The sequence below is a fragment of the Eptesicus fuscus genome, chromosome 15, assembly GCF_027574615.1.
Source record: "Eptesicus fuscus isolate TK198812 chromosome 15, DD_ASM_mEF_20220401, whole genome shotgun sequence".
Classification (NCBI taxonomy): domain Eukaryota; kingdom Metazoa; phylum Chordata; class Mammalia; order Chiroptera; family Vespertilionidae; genus Eptesicus; species Eptesicus fuscus.
In genome coordinates this window covers 16,350,921-16,364,663 of record NC_072487.1, presented here as the reverse complement: position 1 = coordinate 16,364,663, position 13,743 = coordinate 16,350,921, and the positions used below count along the sequence as shown (strand labels likewise).

At 44.0% G+C, this 13,743-nt stretch overlaps 1 protein-coding gene across 1 annotated transcript; it reads left to right on the top strand.

The window, feature by feature from the left end:
* Positions 1 to 7,747: 7,747 nt before the first annotated feature.
* DMRTA1 (DMRT like family A1) lies at positions 7,748 to 12,917 on the top strand. Its single transcript, XM_008154095.3, has 2 exons — positions 7,748 to 8,381; positions 11,913 to 12,917. The coding sequence occupies exons 1-2, from the start codon at positions 7,748 to 7,750 to the stop codon at positions 12,758 to 12,760; spliced, it is 1,482 nt and encodes a 493-aa protein (XP_008152317.2). The 3' UTR covers positions 12,761 to 12,917.
* Positions 12,918 to 13,743: the final 826 nt, after the last annotated feature.

Here is a 13,743-nt window from a genome sequence, read left to right as displayed (position 1 = left end):
TGAGAAGAGAAAAGATTTGAGGTTTTTGGTGCATTTGAGAAGAAATAAATGTGTTCAGAATCAGGGCCCCAGCTTTGGGTGCTTAGATTAGGATCTATGGTATTCTATGTCTTTCTTCTTCTAGAGGTAACAAGAGGTTTTATTTTCATAGCAGCTTTATCCTATACTAGTAGCCCGTTTGCATGAAGATTCGCGCAATAGACCTTCATTCACCTGGCTGCCTGCACCAGTTTTCTGCAGGCACCGGGGACCCAGGCCTTGGCTGTGGCCACCGCCTTCTACCTTCTTTCAGGGTCCCGGCTTGGCCCTGGGCGGTGGCCTTGGGCTCGGCTGCACCCAGTGTCCCTGCGATCGGAGCAGGCACCCCGCTGGCGCCCAAGGCCCGGAAAGCCCCGGGCGGCTTTCCGGGCCTTGGGCTCCGCCGCACCCCAGCGTCCCTGCAATGGTTTCCTGGTGGGCGTGGCTTGGTTGGTGGGCGTGGCTTGGGCGTAGCGAAGGTGCGGTCAATTTGCATATTTGTCTATTATAAGGTAAGACTAGGGGCCCAGTGCACAAATCCGTGCACCTTGAAAGGAATTGTGGGCTGTGAGGCTGCAGTGGGCACAGGGGTGGGTCTCAGCCCATCCTCCATGTTTCCGCCCAGCCCCTCCCACACCCTCCTGCGCTGTGGCCCCTGGTCCCCTGCCTGCCAGCAGCCCTGCTCCAGCCACTGCCACTCCCACGTGCTGATGGCACTGGCCCCCCTCGCATGGCGCAGAGCGATTGGGGCTGGTACCAGCAGCAGGTGCGAGCAGCGGCTGCTGCCCCGATTGCCCCTCAGGTGCAGGGGGAGGTGGAGAAGCCCTCAGGGGCGATTGGGGCCTGCAGCCGCTCACATCTGCTGACAGCACCAAGCGATCGGGACCAGCGCAGGGCACCAGCAGTGGGTGCGAGTGGTAGCTCTGGCGCTGGCTGTGGGTGTGAGTGGGGCTGTCGCCAGTAGCAGTGTGAGAGACAGCTGCTGCCCCAATCACCCCTCAGGAGCAGGGGGAGGTGGAGAAGCCCTGAAGGGGGTTGGGGCTAGAAGCTGCTGCTCACACTCGCTGATGATGCCGAGTGATCAGGGCTGGCGCTGGGCACTGGCACCAGGTGCAAGCGGGGCCGGCGCTGGCAGTAGGTGAGAGCACAGGGAAGGACCACGTGGAAGCAAAGAATTTTCAGTAACCACCAGAGGCTTGCCCCAATGACAGTGACTGGCGCCCCGCCTTGGTCTGGCACCCCCTGCTCACCTGCTCTACCATCCTGCTGTAGCCAACACCCGCCATGTTCTGCGCTCTGCCACCTGCTGCCCACACCCAACATGTTCCACGCTCTGCCCTCTGCTGCCGATTCCCTGCCATGTTCCGCGTGCGCCCCTGGTGGTCAGCGCACGTCATAGCGACCAGTCGTTTAGTTGTTCTGTTGTTCAGTATATTTGCATACTAGGGTTTTATATCTATAACTAGAGGCCCAGTGCATGATTAAATCATGTACGTGTAGGGTCCCCTAGGCCTAACGTGCCATCCAGGCCATATCCACTGCCCCGCAAAGCCTAGCACGCTCTGCGGACACTGCTGGCAGCCTGCTCCCCGCTTTTGATGGCAGGGGGTCCGCTGGTGCCGGAGCGAACACAGCTCCCCGCTTTTGATCACGGGGGAGCTGGGTGTCCGCTGGTGCAGCAGGCCTTTCAAAAGCCTCTGGCGGAGGAATTTGAAAGGCTTGGTGCCGCTGGCGACATGAGCTCAGCATCCCGCCGGCCCAATCAGCCACCCCGGCCACCCCGAGTCCTGCCAGCCCGCGCCTCCTGGCCAATCGTGGGCATAGCGAAGGTACGGCCAATTTGCATATTACTCTATTATTAGGTAGGATAATAAAAGGGTAATATGCTAATTAGACCAGACGTCTTTTGGACATCATTCAGGATGTCCTTCCTGATGAAGCCAGGGCCGGGGGGAAGCCAGCCTGGGTCCCGGGTGCCTGCCAGTGGCCAGAGGAGAGAAGCCCAGGTCCTGGGTGCTGGAGGAAAGCCGATGCTGGCAGTCTGGGTCCCAGAGGGAAGCCGGTGCCAGCAGCCGGGAGAAGGAAGGCCTACACTTGCACGAATTTTCATGCATTGGGCCTCTAGTATATAGATAATAAAAGGCTAATATGCAAATTGTCCCTATGGGGGGAGTTGGACTGACTGGGAGTTAGACATGTGCTGACCACCAGGGGCCGGCGCAGAACATGGCGGGCATCGGCGATGTGGTGCTGGCAGCGGGCTGCAGTGAAGGTGCTGCCAGCCCCAAGAGGCCCCGACGAGAGTGGGACTGTGGTGGGATGGTGGAGCAGGTGGTGGCGCCAGGCCAAGGCAGGTGTGAAGGGAGGCCCCAGCCACTGGCAGCGGCCGCTAGGGACCCTACCCATGCAGGAATTTCTTGCACTGGGCCTCTAGTTAAAGTATATTTGACATACAACAATCTGCATATATTTAATGTACACAATTTGATACATTATCACAATTATATATATATATATATATATATATATATATATATATATATATATATGTAAAGTCATTATCACAATTAAAGAATGTATTCATCACCTCCAAAAAAATGTTTTCTTTTGATCCTTTGTTATTCTTCCTGCCCATCTTTCACTGTCCTTCCAAAACCTGTTCCCAACCTGTTCCCAGGGACCACCGATCTATTTCTGTCAGCATAGATTCCTAGTATTTTATATACTAAACTAGTGACCCATTGCACAAAATCATGTGAGACCCAGGACCCCCCCCCCCCCCCCCCCCCCCCCCCCCCCCCCCCCCCGCCCACCTCCTTGCACCATGGGACCGCCCCAAGTCCTGGAGTCCTGCCCCGATGCCCCATCTCTGGGCTGCATGAAGCGGGTACCGGGTACCGCCCTCATGGCACGCACACAGGGCTGTGGAAACCCCAGCAGAAGCCACGCGAAGAGGACGCCGGGACCCCCACGGTGTGTGTGTGTGGGGCCGCGGAAACCCCGGTAGAACCCGTGCGAAGTGGCTGCTGGGACCCCCACCCCCCTGCGGGGCCACAGGAACCCGGGCAGAAGCTGTGTGGAATGGCCGCCGGCCCCGACCCCGGTGCCCTGCCCCCGCTGTGCACGCCGTCAGCGTGAGAGTCAATTTACATATTACCTCTTTACTATATAGGATGATATCATAGAGTACACACTCATTTTTACCTGGTTTCTGCCTTTCAAAATAATGATTCTTAGGTTTATTCATGTGTAGCATGTAGCCATGTACTTTTGTTTGTTGCTAAGTAGTATTCCGTTGTATGCTTATATTAACTGTTGATGGTTGTTTGGGTTTTTCCAGTTTGCTGCTTTGTATGGATGTTTGCTTTATTTTGGCAATGACTGGGAACACGCATGTTTAGCTTTTTAAGACCCTCAAACTGGTTGGACTGTTTGACTTTTCCAGCAGAAGTGCATGAGGGTTCTAGCTGCTCCACCTTCTTGCCGATATTTTGTATATCAATCGTTTAAATTTTTGCCACTCTAACAGATGTGTAGTAGTAGTTCATGGTACGGTTTGACTTGTATTTCCCTCGTGACTAATGATGGTCAGCATCTTGTGCTTCTTTACTATGTCTGTATCATTTCTGGTGACATACTTACTCAAATCTTTTGCTCATTTAAAAAAAATTGGGTCCTTTTTTTCTTTTGAGTTTCAAAATTTCTTAATTATTATGTATACAGGGCCTTCATCAAATATATGTATTACAATTATTTTCTCTCAGTCAGTGGTATGATGTTTCAGTCTATGTACTGTGTCTTCTGAAGAAAAGAAGTATTTAATTCTGATAAATTATAATTTATCAATTTGTTCTTTTTGGGGCTCATACTTTCATTGTTGTATCTAAGGAATCTTTGCATAACCCAAGATCACAAACTTGTTATCCTATGTTATATGGTTTTATGAGTTACATTTAGGTCTGTGATCCATTTTGAGCCAGTGTTTGTAAGTTGAGTAAGGTATGGATCAAAGTCAACTTTTTTTTTTTTTTTTTTACATACAAATGTCCAATTGTTCTAGAAAAATTTGTTAGGAATAAAACTATTCTTTTACCACTGAATTTACTTTGCACCTTTGTTTAAAATTGGTTGTCTATTTTTAAACTCTCTATTCTGTCACATTGGTAGGTTTTTCTGTCTTTTCACCAATACTACACTGGTTTTATTACTGTAACTTTGTAATTACTTGCAAAATAAGACATTGTTAGCCTTGCAACTTTACCCGTTTTCAAAGATGTTTTGGCTATTTTAGGTCCTTCCCTTGCATTTCCACACAAATTTTAGAATGGATTTGACAGTTTATTCTGAAAAGTTTGCTGGAATTTTGAGACTGAAGTGATTTATAGATCAATTTAGATATAATTGTGTTCTTAATGTTGAGTCTTCTGACCATGAACACAATATATCTCTTCATTTGTTTAGATCTTTATTTTTTTGTTGTTAGCAAAGCTTATTAGTTTTCAGTCTTTCACACATTTTGTCATTTTTCATTTAAATTGGTACATTTTATTTAAATACATACACTTAAAATTGTTTTCACTTCTTTGTAAGTTGTGTAAGGTATGGATCAAAGTCAGCAGTGAAAACCAGTATCACTTGCCCTATTCACAGATCTAGAACAAATACTCCAAAAATTTATATGGAACCAAAAAGACCCCGAATAGCCACAGCAATATTGAGAAAGATCAAAGTTGGAGGGATCGCAATAACAGCAATCAAGTTATAGTACAGAACACTGTAATCAAAGCAGCCTGGTTCTGGCACAAGAACAGATCAATGGAGCAGAACAGAGAACCCAGAAATCGAACCAACCTATCACACTCAATTAATATTTGACAAAGGAGGCAACAGCTTACAATGGAGTAAAGACAGTCTCTTCCACAAACGGTGTTGAGAAATTGGATAGGTACATGCAAAAAAAAATGAAACTAGACTACCAACTTACACAATACATAAGAATAAACTGAAAATGGATAAAAGACTTAAATGTAAGTCCTGAAACCATAAAAATCCTAGAAGAAACCATAGGCAGCAAAATCTCAGACATCTTTCATAGCAATATGTTTGTTGATACATCTCCTAGGGCAAGGGAAACAAAGGAGAAAATAAACAAATTGGACTACATCAAAATAAAAAGCTTCTGCAGAGCAAAAGAAACCAACAACAAAATGAAAAGGGAGCCCACTGTATGGGGAAGCTTATTTGTCAATGATCTATCTGATGAGGGGTTATGTCCAAAATATATAAAGAACTCATATAAGTTAACAAAAGGAAGACAAACAATACAATAATTAAAAATGGTCAGAGGACCTAATGGACATTTCTCCAAAATGGACATACAGATGGCCAAGAGGCATATGAAAAAATACTCAAAGCCACTAATCATCAAAGAGATGCAAATTAAGAGGACAATGAAGTACTACCTCACACCTGCTGGAATGGTCACCATCAAACAAATCAACACATAACAAGTGCTGGCGATGATGTAGCAGAAATTCTAGTATACTGCTGGTGGGAATGCTGACTGGTGCAGCCACTAATGAAAACAGTATGGCAATTCCTCAGAAAATTAAATATGGAACTGCCATTTGACCCAGTGATCTCACTTCTAGGAATATATCCTAAGAAATCCTGAAAAACCAATGAGAAAGAATGTATGCACTCCTATGTTCATAGCAGTGCAATTTACAAGAGCTAAGATCTGGAAGCAGCCCAAGTGCCCATCAGTAGAGGAGTGGGTAAAAAAGCTGTGGTACATTGACACAATGGAATACTATGCAGCTGTAAAAAAGAAGAATCTCTTACCCTTTGAGACAGCATGGAGAGACCTGGAAACTATTATGCTAAGTGAAATAAGCCAGTCAGAGGAAGACAAGTACCATGTGGTCTCACTCATAGGTGGAATCTAATGGACAAAATAAGCTGATGAACAAAATAGGTCCAGAGATATAGAAATGGCACAGATTGATCAATCTTAGAGGGGTGGGGGTGGATGGGGTTTGGGAAGAGATTAACCCAAGAAGTTATATGCATATATGCATAATCCATGGACATAGACATACTGTGGTGAGAGCCTGGGAGGGTGAGGGGTGGAGGGGGTCAATGGGGGAAAAGGGGGATATCTATAATACTTTCATCAATAAAGATAAAAATTTTAAAAAATTCATTAAGAATAAAACAAAACCCTAAAAAACAAAACCCCAAAAAATACTTAGACCAGAAGAATCAGAATACCGGGACAGGAGTGCCTATATCATTTAAAAGTGTCCTAGGTGGTTCCAATGCTTAGGAAGGGTAGAAAACCTCAATGACAGGATAACACCATGTGGATATGGGAGGGTGGTGATGGTAGTGATGGTGTGGAGTGGCCGGGAGGAGAAAGCCCAGATTGATTAGCAGTGTCTTCCCCGGACACTGGATGGCAATAGATGGAATGGTAAAAATGTCATTATTACTTTCCATCTTAGGGCTAGAATAAGAATTGTCCGTCTAGGCAACTGAATATTATCTTGAAGAAGGAGAAAGCCCCGACTCTCCTTTCCAGTAAGAACAAACACTCATGAAGTTTCTACCTCAAATGCTCTTTTAGTTTAAAGTAATATGATCTTTTCTTACAATTAAAGGCATTAAGTGCGTATTTCAAGAATACATTTTTTATGATAGCATATTTAAAGAATGGTCTAAAGGACCTTCCCTGAGACTTTACAACTGAAATGTGAAGTATTTTTGAGACAGCTTTAACCCAATTGTGAATAAATAGTTCCAGGTAAGAAATCCATAAAGACTTCTTCGGGAGGTAGCTTTTCAAAATGTAATAATACGTAGAGTCCACATTTGCACGTGTTAATAGACAAAATGCAGGAGAAGCATCTGGATGTGAATGAATCCCCTTCGTTACCCATTGTTTTGACTTAGCCCTAAGACCTACTTAAAGTAAAGCAGCTTTCAAGTGGGAAACCTTTGCAGCCTGTGGAGCTGTGCTTTCTCCTGAAAACTGACCATGCTCCCATCCTGAAGCCCTCCTCTGGGAAAAGGAAAGGAAAGCATTCCACATTCAAATCTTCACACCTGCTTCAAGAAGGCTGCGGCTATTTGGGGTCTTTTCTTTGGCTCCATATACATTTTTGCAGTATTTGTTCTGGATTTGGGGGAAGGAGCATTTACTACTATTGCTTAATTTCAGAAGGGCAGTCAGAGGCCTGGGAAAGGATTTGAAGATTGGTTCGCAAATACAAACACTGAGGAATTCATGGGGAAGCACGTGTAAAAGGGCTCCTTTGGGGAAAGGCCATGGGCATCCATCCCATCAGGAGGGTTTCTTGCGCCTCCTGTTGCCCCTCCTCCCAGAAGGTCCCACTCTCCGCCCCTGGCCCTGGGCTCCGGGCTCTGAGCTTGGCCCGGCGGCCCGGTGGGCGGGGTAGCCTCTCTCCGAGCTTCCCTTCGGCGCCGGGACGTGAGCGCTGCGCCCGGGCTCTCAGCAGCTCACTGGGCACCTGCACCCCTTCGAGTCTCCAGCTCCTGGACGCGGTGGTCCCCAACTCCCGGCGGCCGCTGTGCCAAACTTTGTCCGTGTGCGGGTGGGAGGCGGCGGGACCCCGGCCGGCGCCCTGGTCCCCGCACCCCCCGCAGGGTTAGTTGCGGGCAGCGAGCGCACTTCCCTGGGGCGACCCCGCGCCGACCCTGCTCCCGAATGGAGCCGTCCCCGTGCGGGAGCCGAGACTGCGGCGGCAGCGGCGGACCCCGCCTGGCCCCGGGGCTGGTGGTCGCGGCCGCTCCGCCGCCGGGGATACCGCTTCCTCCAACTTTCCTGCGGCCGCCCAGCCTGTTCCTGCGGGCAGCCGCGGCCGCCGCCTCCGCCGCGGGAAGCGGGGGCTCCCGGCCGGCGCCCGGGCTGGAGCGCGGGGTGGGCGCGCTGGGCGGCGGCTACCCGCGGACTCCCAAGTGCGCCCGCTGCCGCAATCACGGCGTGGTCTCGGCGCTCAAGGGCCACAAGCGCCTCTGCCGCTGGCGGGACTGCGCCTGTGCCAAGTGCACCCTGATCGCCGAGCGCCAGCGCGTCATGGCCGCCCAGGTGGCGCTGCGCCGGCAGCAGGCCCAGGAGGAGAGTGAGGCCGGGGGGCTGCAGAGGCTCTTGTACTCGGGACCCTCGCCCTCGGGGCCCGGGGGTCGGACCTCCGGAGGCTGCAGCGGAGCCGAGAACCCCCTGGAGGCGAGCGCCCCTGCGGAGGGGACTGCGCTGGGACTGGATGCCTTGAGACGGGCTGGTGGGCTGGCGACCCCTGCTTGCCAGGCTTTCCAGCCAGATTACACGGAGGGAGAGCAAGGTGAGTTGGTCTTTCTTTTCCTCTTTGCAAAAGAAAATGATTGTTCTGGAGAGAAAGTGTTTGACACAAGCAGCCTTGCCCTGGAGGCGGGCAATAAAAGTTGTTTAAAAAGCTCAGCCAGTGGCTCAGTGGTTGAGCCTCGACCTATGAACCAGGTCACCATTCAATTCCTCGTCCAAGGGCACATGCCCAGGTTTCGGGCTCCAATCCCAGTGTGGGACGGGTAGGAGGCAGCCGATTCATCATTCTCTCATTATTGATGTTTCTATCTCTCTCTCCCTTCCTCTCTGAAATCAATATTTATTTATTTATTTATATATTTATTTACTTACTTACTTAAAAGTTGTTTAAAAGAACACTAAGTTCTGGAAAACCGCTCTGCAATATGACGCGAATGAGGGTGGTTGAGTGCCATCGCATGCACTTTGGAAAAGCTTTCTGTGAGGCGATAGGATAAGATAATGGAAAAAGTGAAGGGTGAGTAATCAGATGAGCAACTTACCTTAGGCATGGAGTTTGTGCCCCAGTTTCTGTGACTTCGTGTGAGTAGTCATTGAGTGAAAAGCTTAGTGAGAGGGGCTGAGTTTTGAGCTTGATCTGGTACCGTTTTCAGCTATAAAACCAGAGTTAACCTTCTGATCTTGAGTGAGAAACTCACTGATAGTTGAGAGTAGAGTTCCTGACCTTTGGGGCAAATTTCTGGAGCCAGCTAGAAGTGGGGAAGAGACTGAAATCCATCAAAGCCTCTTTTCATCCCAGTCTCTTCAAATTTTTAAGCATTCCACCCCCAATCCTCATTTGTCAGCCTCCTAAAGTGTAAAATGTTCTAATATTTGAAGTTTCAGCTCTTCCTATATAGAAAAAAATTAACTTTTCCACATTTGTGAAAACACAGATAAGAATTTCAAAGTCCAATATTAGGGATTTCTTACCCAAGGAGTTTTAATTATTTTTTCTTATTTATCAGCCACAAATCACTTTCATACACTGTGTTAGGTCATATATACATATACACCCCACCCACACACATACACACACATACATATACATACATATCTACATTGAACATACATATCTACATTTGACTAGGGTTATTCCAAATTAACTTTTCCTGATAATGTAAATCCCACTGTATTTTAGTGAATTTCATAGTCCTCCACAGGGCCCACTAGCAGTGAAAATGTTACCCGTAATTTTTTTTATAAATCTAAGACAGGTTGTATTATATGAAATTGTACGATAATGATACAGTAAGTTATTAATTAGAAAACGTCCCTAGATTATGAAACTGCAGATCTTATATCACAGGATGTGCTTTTGATAAAAAAACTATTTCTGTATTTATATAAGGCATATATGATTTTTTCACCTATGCCATTTTTTGCCCATGTCTTAGTTTACTTCAGCAGACAAAATAGACTTCAAACATTTCTTATGAAAAATCAAAGAGGGCTGAAGAGCAGAGTTATTAAACAAAACTACTATAAAAAAGAAGTAACAGTTAAAAGTCTATGAATTAAATTGACAGTGAGATTTGGCTAACAAACCTCTGCTACATACTGATTTATGTATTTTTCTTGGAGGGGTACCAGAGTGTTCTGTTCCATAGGGTCAATTATGTTATTTTATTCTTTGGCTCAGTTGACCCCCTTTTTTGGAAGACTAGTTTCACGGCTTTTCTAAACTGCCTCTTCTTACACAATATCCATGAGCTGTGGGAAGGTACTTAATTTACTCATTCATGAGACAAAGACTAACAGTGATTCAGAGGTGAATAAAGATTTCCCTACACAAAAGGACCTTATATTCAAAATGAGGAAAACTATACATATCCAAAAACTACAAGACATACTATACAATGATAAAAGTAAAGAAGTAAAAAGAGCAATAGGGGTTGAAAGAACAGAGAGATGATATAAATGATATCACAGTATTTTAAAGACACCTTATTTTCTAGATGGTTTCATGCAATCCATATTTTATTGCATTATATTATACTCCATGAGTACAATGTAATTAAATTGCTTTAGAGATGAAATGTTGATGCCTTACATGTTCAGGGGGCTCCTTGTAAATAAAATGGAATGGCAGACCAATGCCAATCTCTTTCCACTTGGCAGGATTACATCAAAAGAATTTTATTGTTTTATTTAAAGTTGACAGTACTAGAGTTGTTGTAATTTTATAGGAGAAACATTCTTTCTTTTGTTATATGTTTGATATAGTGACAGCATTTTAGTGATCAAAATTTTCAATTGTATACTGACTTTAATTTTAAAATAAATTGTAGATATTATTTTAGAATGTAGGACCTCTCCTTGAGAAAACATAGGAGTTTTGCAAATTGTGGTTGCAAATCACTGCTTTAGGCAATATTTGTTTTGTTGCATTCATAAGAAAGTAGAATAAGAAAGTTTAACTGAAATTTTCTGAGTACCCCATTTGACAATTTACTCTTTGAAAATGGAAATGAGATAAAATACGTCTATAGGGTAAACCAAAATAAAAGTTACTTAGTGAATCTATGCATTATTATTTTCCTAAAGATATTCTTGTTTTATTAATATTCATGCTCAACCAGTTGAGGTAGAAAAATCAGATTGCTCTGTAAAAACAATTTTGTTGGAAAATTCCCCTTAAGATTACAAGGGAGTTGAGATTTGAAATAAATACCTAATATATTATTTTTACCACACACTTTGAAGACCCATACAGATTACAATAGTGCAATAGTGCTGTTTCTAATTTTCTTTTAGGAACAATTTGACTGTAACCTCTTTTCTCGATATTTTCCTAGGGTTGAAAAGGAAAGCCTGTATTTCGCAGAGGATTATAACAAATACCAACTCTGTGTCACCTCTCACTAAAATGAAGTATGTGACTGGTGTGATTTGAGATTGGTACAGCAGTCATCATTATTGGTTTAGATTGGAAATGGAGTAAACAATCTTGTTATTTTTTTTACATTATTCAGGTAATTTAGTTGGAACTTGCTAATGTGAGCATTAAAAACCAATTGTAGAAATGTAGCATTAGTGATTAAATAGAATATTCATTTTCATACTCAGGCTTCTTCTTTTGATTTCTTACCTAAACATAACTATTTCACTCAGTTTTTTTTGGGCATCATGTCATTGTGAAAAGAAGACTCTCTTGGATAACAACAAAAGTTAAGCGACATTTAGGAAAACTTCAAATTGCCAGTGTGCGATATTGGGTATTACATTAACAATTTGGGATAACAATGGACTCTCATTTCTGATTCCTAAATAACTACTGAATTTATATATTATTTAATTTTTGTGATCTTGAAATGGCATAATAAATAGCATTTTCCCACTATTCCAACATTGGCATTTCCAAATGAGCTTTAAAAATTCTTATTCATTAAAATGCCTTTACAGTGAATAAGTATTACTAATATACTATGAGGGAAGAATTATTCCATCCAGCATTATTTTTGAGTAGGCAGCACCATGTTCTGGGAAGTTTCTCCTTATTTGATTCCTCTTCATTTTTCTTTCCCCCCAGAACACAAAGAGAGTAAATGTGACTCATACCAGAGTGGACAAAAAGAACCGGTCTCCAAACCTCATCAGCCCACCCTGGGATCATCTCCTAAGCCTATTGGTGTCCTTGGAAAACACAACCTTAGGTCTTCTGTTTCAGAAAACTCAAACAAGGGTGACGGCCTTGTGTCTCCTCACCCCGGGGAGCAATCCGGAGGTGAAGAGAGTCCCAGGTCTCTATCCTCCTCCGATCTGGAATCAGGAAATGAAAGCGAGTGGGCCAGAAACTTCACTGCCCCCAGGTCCAGACTTCGCACAGTGTCTTCAAGACCAAGAGATCCTCTTGATATCCTTACCAAGATCTTCCCAAGTTACAGGCGCGGCCGGCTGGAAGGCATTCTGCAGTTCTGCAAAGGGGACGTGGTCCAAGCTATCGAACAGGTCCTGAATGGGAAAGAGCACCAACCAGACAGCAGGGACCTAGCAAGCTCAGGAGAACTGGGAAATACAGCTTTCCAGAGAGCTTCAAACTTCAGTTTAGCTGGAATTGGTTTTGGAACTCTAGGAAATAAATCAGCTTTCTCTCCTCTTCAAACCAGTTCTGCTTCTTATGGACGTGATTCCAGTCTCTACAGCTTAAGTCCTAGACTAGGTATCAGTCCATTACGGCTGGCATATTCCTCTCCGGGAAGAGGGCTACCTGGTTTCATGTCTCCCTACCTAACGCCTGGGCTGGTACCAGCATTGCCTTTTCACCCAGCTTTGGATTATGCCTTTTCGGGGATGATTAGGGATTCTTCCCACCACCCCAGTAAAGACAATATAACTGGCAGCAGACTGTATTCCAGACTGACTCAGGACAATCTGTAACACACCTGTCTATTCCCCCTTTCTGAAGCATTTCTAAAAGGCATGCAATGCAACCCCACACCTACACCCACATCCACATCTATTAATGTGTTCACTATGTAGGTGAGTGGATTACCAGGCCTTAAAGATGCTGTTTTTTAAAAGCAATATAATAAACTTGAGATTTAAAGACTTCTTTAGCATTTATTAAGTGAAAGAAACATTTAAACATTGTATGTGCCTTGAATAAAGCCATTTCAAGAAATACTTTTATTTTAAACTAACACATTTTCTCCCTAAAATATACATTGTTAAATTTCTATTTTAAAACTGTACTTGTCTTTATTTTATTGAAAAGTGGAGTTTATAGTTGTAAAATACATTTGTAAGTATGAAACAATCCAGCGTTATATAAAATTAACCAAAGGAAGAATTGAACAATTGAGGTACTTCTAAATAATTATTGTTTTAAACTTTTTCTTTCCTTCTGTTCCTTGTACACTGGAGAGAAAAAAGTTACTCAAAGTACTTTAAAATATTTTATTCACATGTAAATGATCAGTAATAAGTAAAACTTTTGAGAAATTTAAATTCCTTATTTTTTTTCTGAATGTCTTATTTTTCATTCGTATCTATCATTTGTGATCACAGTGCCATTAATAAAACATTTCTCTTTAAAGTGAATGTTGTGAATCTCACCAAGGCCAATGAAGTAAATCTTAGGAAAATGAGACTCCGCCATCTCCTGGCCACTATCACTCATTGCAATTCAGTTCTGACAGAATATAGGAATTAGCTAATTCATATAAGGTAACCATCTTTTGACACAGTAATTTTAGATTATGCTACATGGAAATTGTCACATTATAAAATGAACATTCGCTGTGGGTGAGAATTTTAGTCTTTCAGTGTTCTATGCCTATATCTGGGAAAATGCTCTTTTCTATATGTTTGTGACAAGAATATAGCAGTCATTCTCAAAGGTAAAAATGTTATTCAGAGAA

Excerpts from the sequence above, each read along its gene's own strand:
- DMRTA1 (XM_008154095.3), top strand. The coding sequence starts at position 7,748 with ATGGAGCCGTCCCCGTGCGGGAGCCGAGACTGCGGCGGCAGCGGCGGA. Across the intron at positions 8,382-11,912 it reads TTACACGGAGGGAGAGCAAG|AACACAAAGAGAGTAAATGT; the intron begins GTGAGTTGGTCT and ends CTTTCCCCCCAG.